This window comes from Grammomys surdaster, unplaced genomic scaffold, assembly GCF_004785775.1.
Source record: "Grammomys surdaster isolate TR1022 unplaced genomic scaffold, NIH_TR_1.0 181, whole genome shotgun sequence".
NCBI classification, from domain to species: domain Eukaryota; kingdom Metazoa; phylum Chordata; class Mammalia; order Rodentia; family Muridae; genus Grammomys; species Grammomys surdaster.
The window spans coordinates 4256539-4260143 of NW_021604626.1; the positions used below are offsets into that span (position 1 = coordinate 4256539).

Here is a 3605-nt window from a genome sequence, read left to right on the forward strand (position 1 = left end):
AGAGAGAGAGAGAGAGAGAGAGAGAGAGAGAGAGAGAGAGAGAGAACACAGATGCAGCATGGACCTGCTTGGATGCTGAGTCCCTCAAGCAATGGTGACAACATCCTGCCATCACACTGAACACTTCACTATGAACTGGGTATCTCATGGCTGTGCAGGTGTGTAAATTTCTAGGTAAAATGCATGGAAATTATAAGACCACAAGACACTGGGACACGTTCGTTTGCAGCTGAAGGGACAGTGGGTTGACTGAGCTGCCCTGGACGCATTTGGCCACCCTGCAGGGCTATTTTGGAGAGTGTGACAACGAACCTCCTCTGTAGAGCACTGCACACAAGCCTCCCATCTCTCTTGTATAGCAGACCCTGTTTAAATCACTGTGTCTGTGCCTGGGGCTTTCAGGGGAGAGCAGGTAAGGGACAGACTTTTCATTCTGAGTTTTGTGAGGGGACTTGACCTTTCTTCAGTAGGAGGAATGAAACCTGTCCACTCGCAGCCCTTCACAGCCTGTAGGTGTGCAACCACAGGGCTATACTGCATCTCTCAGCTGACCACAGGGATCAGCTGATGCACAGACATCCACAGTGGCCCTCCGTGTCCTAGATCTGCCTTCTTCCCCCCAGGTTCCTATGTACTGATGGAGGATGACTGGAGATCCTGAGCTGGGCACTCCCTGCTCCCAGGGGTCCAAGGACACTCACCTGAACACTCAGGCTCCCCCGTATACTTACAACTCGCCAGCACACTCAGGGCTCCCCTGTATACTCAGGATTCCCCTGTACACACTCAGCTCATCCACACACTCAGGGCTCCCCTGGACACTCATGGCTTGCCCTCACACTCAGGGCTCCCCTGTATACACTCAGTTCACCCACACACTCAGGGCTCCCCTGTACACTCTCGGCTTGACCGCACACTCAGGGCTCCCCTGTACACACTCAGCTCACCTACACACTCGGGGCTCCCTTGTACACTCACGGCTTGCCCACACACTCAGGGCTCCCCTGGACACTCACGGCTCGCATTCTCCAGCCGCACCAGGCAGTTGAGGTAGTCATCGAAGTCCAGCTGGAGGCTCTCGTCGGCATACCTGAGGACGATCAGCTGCAGGAGATGGCCACCCAGCTGAAAGCCTGCAGAGACAGGAGACTCAGCACCTGCCATGGCTGAGCCTCGTGGTAAGCCAACATCTCTGGGACTTCCAGAGGTGCAGAAGTGAATTATTCCATGTACAAAGCCTGTGTGCATGTGTTCATGTGGATGTCCATGTGCAAAAGTGTGGGCGGAGGTCAGAGGTCAAAGGCAGCTATCAGTTCTCAGGGTCACCCCTCCTTACTGGTCTGGCACTTGCCAAGTAGGCTAGGCTAGCAAATTTCAGGGATGCCCCTGTCTCTGTCTCTCCAATGCTGAGATTACAAGTACAGGCCACCATGCCTTACTCATCTTACATGGATTCTAGGATTGAACCCAGGTCCTTGAGCTAGTGTGATCATCTCCCCAGTCCACTGGTATTTCTTTCTTTCTTTCTCTCTCTCTCTCTCTCTCTCTCTCTCTCTCTCTCTTTCTTTCTTTCTTTCTTTAAGATTTTATTATTTACTTATTTATTTATTTTATGTACATGAGCATACTGTCAATGTCTTCACACCAGAACAGGGCATCGGATCCCATTACAGATGATTGTGAGCCACCATGTGGTTGCTGGGAATTGAACTCAGGACCACTGGAAGAGCAGTCAGTGCTCTTAACCGCTGAGCTGTCTCTCCAGCCCCCACTGGTATTTCTTAAAGATCCTTAAGATCAGGAGGAGATTGGGGTGGGGGGTGGGGACATTCTCTTGGAGACAGGAAGGAGGAGAAGTGGGATGAGAAACTGTGGGAGGGTGGACCAGGAAGCGGGTAATGACTGGATTGTAAAAAAAAATAGAAGTAACTTTTTAAAAAAAGGATTCTTAAGAGTCAAGGTATTGTAGATATCTCCTAAGGGACTGCGCCCTCAGTGAGGGGTGCTGTGTAGGGGCTGGTTCCTCACACCATGCTGGAGCTGTGCACACTGGGGGGCCAGTGTGGCCCTGGACATGGCCTGGCCACCACAGGCCATGCCTCCACTTCTCCAGCCTTCATTTTCCTTATTTGTCAGTGTGGTGGTTTAAATATGCTTGGCCCAGGGAGTGGCGCTATTTGGAGGTGTGATCTTGTTGAAGTAGTTGTGGCTTTGTTGGAGGAAGTGTGTCACTGTGGGCGTGGGCTTTAAGACCTTTGTCCTAGCTGCCTGGAAGTCATTCTTCTCTCCTGTCTGCCTTTGGAACAAGAAGTAGAACTCTCAGCTCCTCCATGCCTGGACACTGCCCTGCTCCCGCCTTGATGATAATGGACTGAACCTCTGAACTTGTAAGCCAGCCGGAATTAAATGTTGTCCTTCATAAGAGTTACTTTGGTCGTGGTGTCTCTTCATAGCAATGGAAACCTTAACTAAGACACTCAGATGGTTTGGATGAGTGGGAATTTCATCTGGGTCTGGCTTTCATTGCTCTGCTTCCCAATCCATGGTATGGGGGTGGTACTCTATCTCCACGTTAACTCTGGGTGCATATCTGTCCACATGTTAACAGGAGCATTTGGAAGTCCAGCAGGGGTCTTCCCACTCATTCCTCCAGTTTCACCAGAGGTGGAGGCTGGTCTGACTCAGGGTACTGTCTCTGGAGCACACACGTCATGCCTGGCCTCAGCCATTCCTAAACCCCGGCAGCTGCATCCATGGGACCAAGGAGTGTGAGCAGCTGCCCCCATATCAACTTAGGACTGCTCGATCTAGTCTGCCCTGGAAATGGGATCACAAGCCCCTAAGAGAATCAGGCACGGTCTCATGTGTATGACACTGCTCTTCACAAAGGGCCTGAGGTGTCACGCTGCATTGTGCCTTCTGCTGTGGACAGCGGAAAATGACTGTTCAGAATTTAGCATGGGCCGGGTGGTGGTGGCACACGCCTTTAATCCCAGCACTTAGGAGGCAGAGGCAGGCGGATTTCTGAGTTCGAGGCCAGCCTGGTCTACATAGTGAGTTCCAGGACAGCCAGGGCTACACAGAGAAACCCTGTCTCGAAAAACCAAAAAAAAAAAAAAAAGAACTTAGCATGATGGGCCAACCTCAGCCACTACCAAGCCCAGTTTGGGGTTTTTTGATGTTGATTCTCCTCCCGTACCTTCTCCTCCATTTCCCCTTGCACCTCCCCCACCCCACTTGGACTCCTCGCCCCATGCCTGTCACGGGTCCACTTGGCCTCTGCAGCATCCTTGTCTCCTCCTCGTCCTCTCTCATGGTCTTTCCGGCTTTATAGCTTGTTACCCCCACTTACACACAAACATGGAAGTGTCAGCCAGAATACACATCTGACTTGTCTCTTTACCTGCAGCTTTCAGTGCCGTCCGCAACTCATAGGAAGACATGGTGCCAGACTTGTCCACATCGAACTGGAGAAACAGGTCCTGCGGTCAGGGAGTAGAGTATTGAGAAGTCAAAGCCCAGGGACCAATGATAGTTGGCAGCTACCTGGGGGTGACAGCTGCCTTCTAAACAGACAAGGTTAGACCCAGGCCTTTCTCTTTCCT

The 3605-nt window shown here is 51.6% G+C and overlaps 1 protein-coding gene across 4 annotated transcripts in view; it reads right to left on the minus strand.

Moving 5' to 3' along the window:
- Capn9 (calpain 9) overlaps nt 1–3605 on the minus strand; it is a 39709-nt gene that overhangs the window by 1808 nt on the left and 34296 nt on the right. For all 4 annotated transcript variants that reach the window (XM_028767746.1, XM_028767745.1, XM_028767744.1 and 1 more), the window contains 2 exons: nt 3404–3482; nt 1017–1133 (listed from right to left, as the gene is read on the minus strand). In XM_028767746.1, the coding sequence (XP_028623579.1) occupies nt 1017–1133; nt 3404–3482 (196 nt within the window). The remainder of the gene's footprint in view (nt 1–1016; nt 1134–3403; nt 3483–3605) is intronic.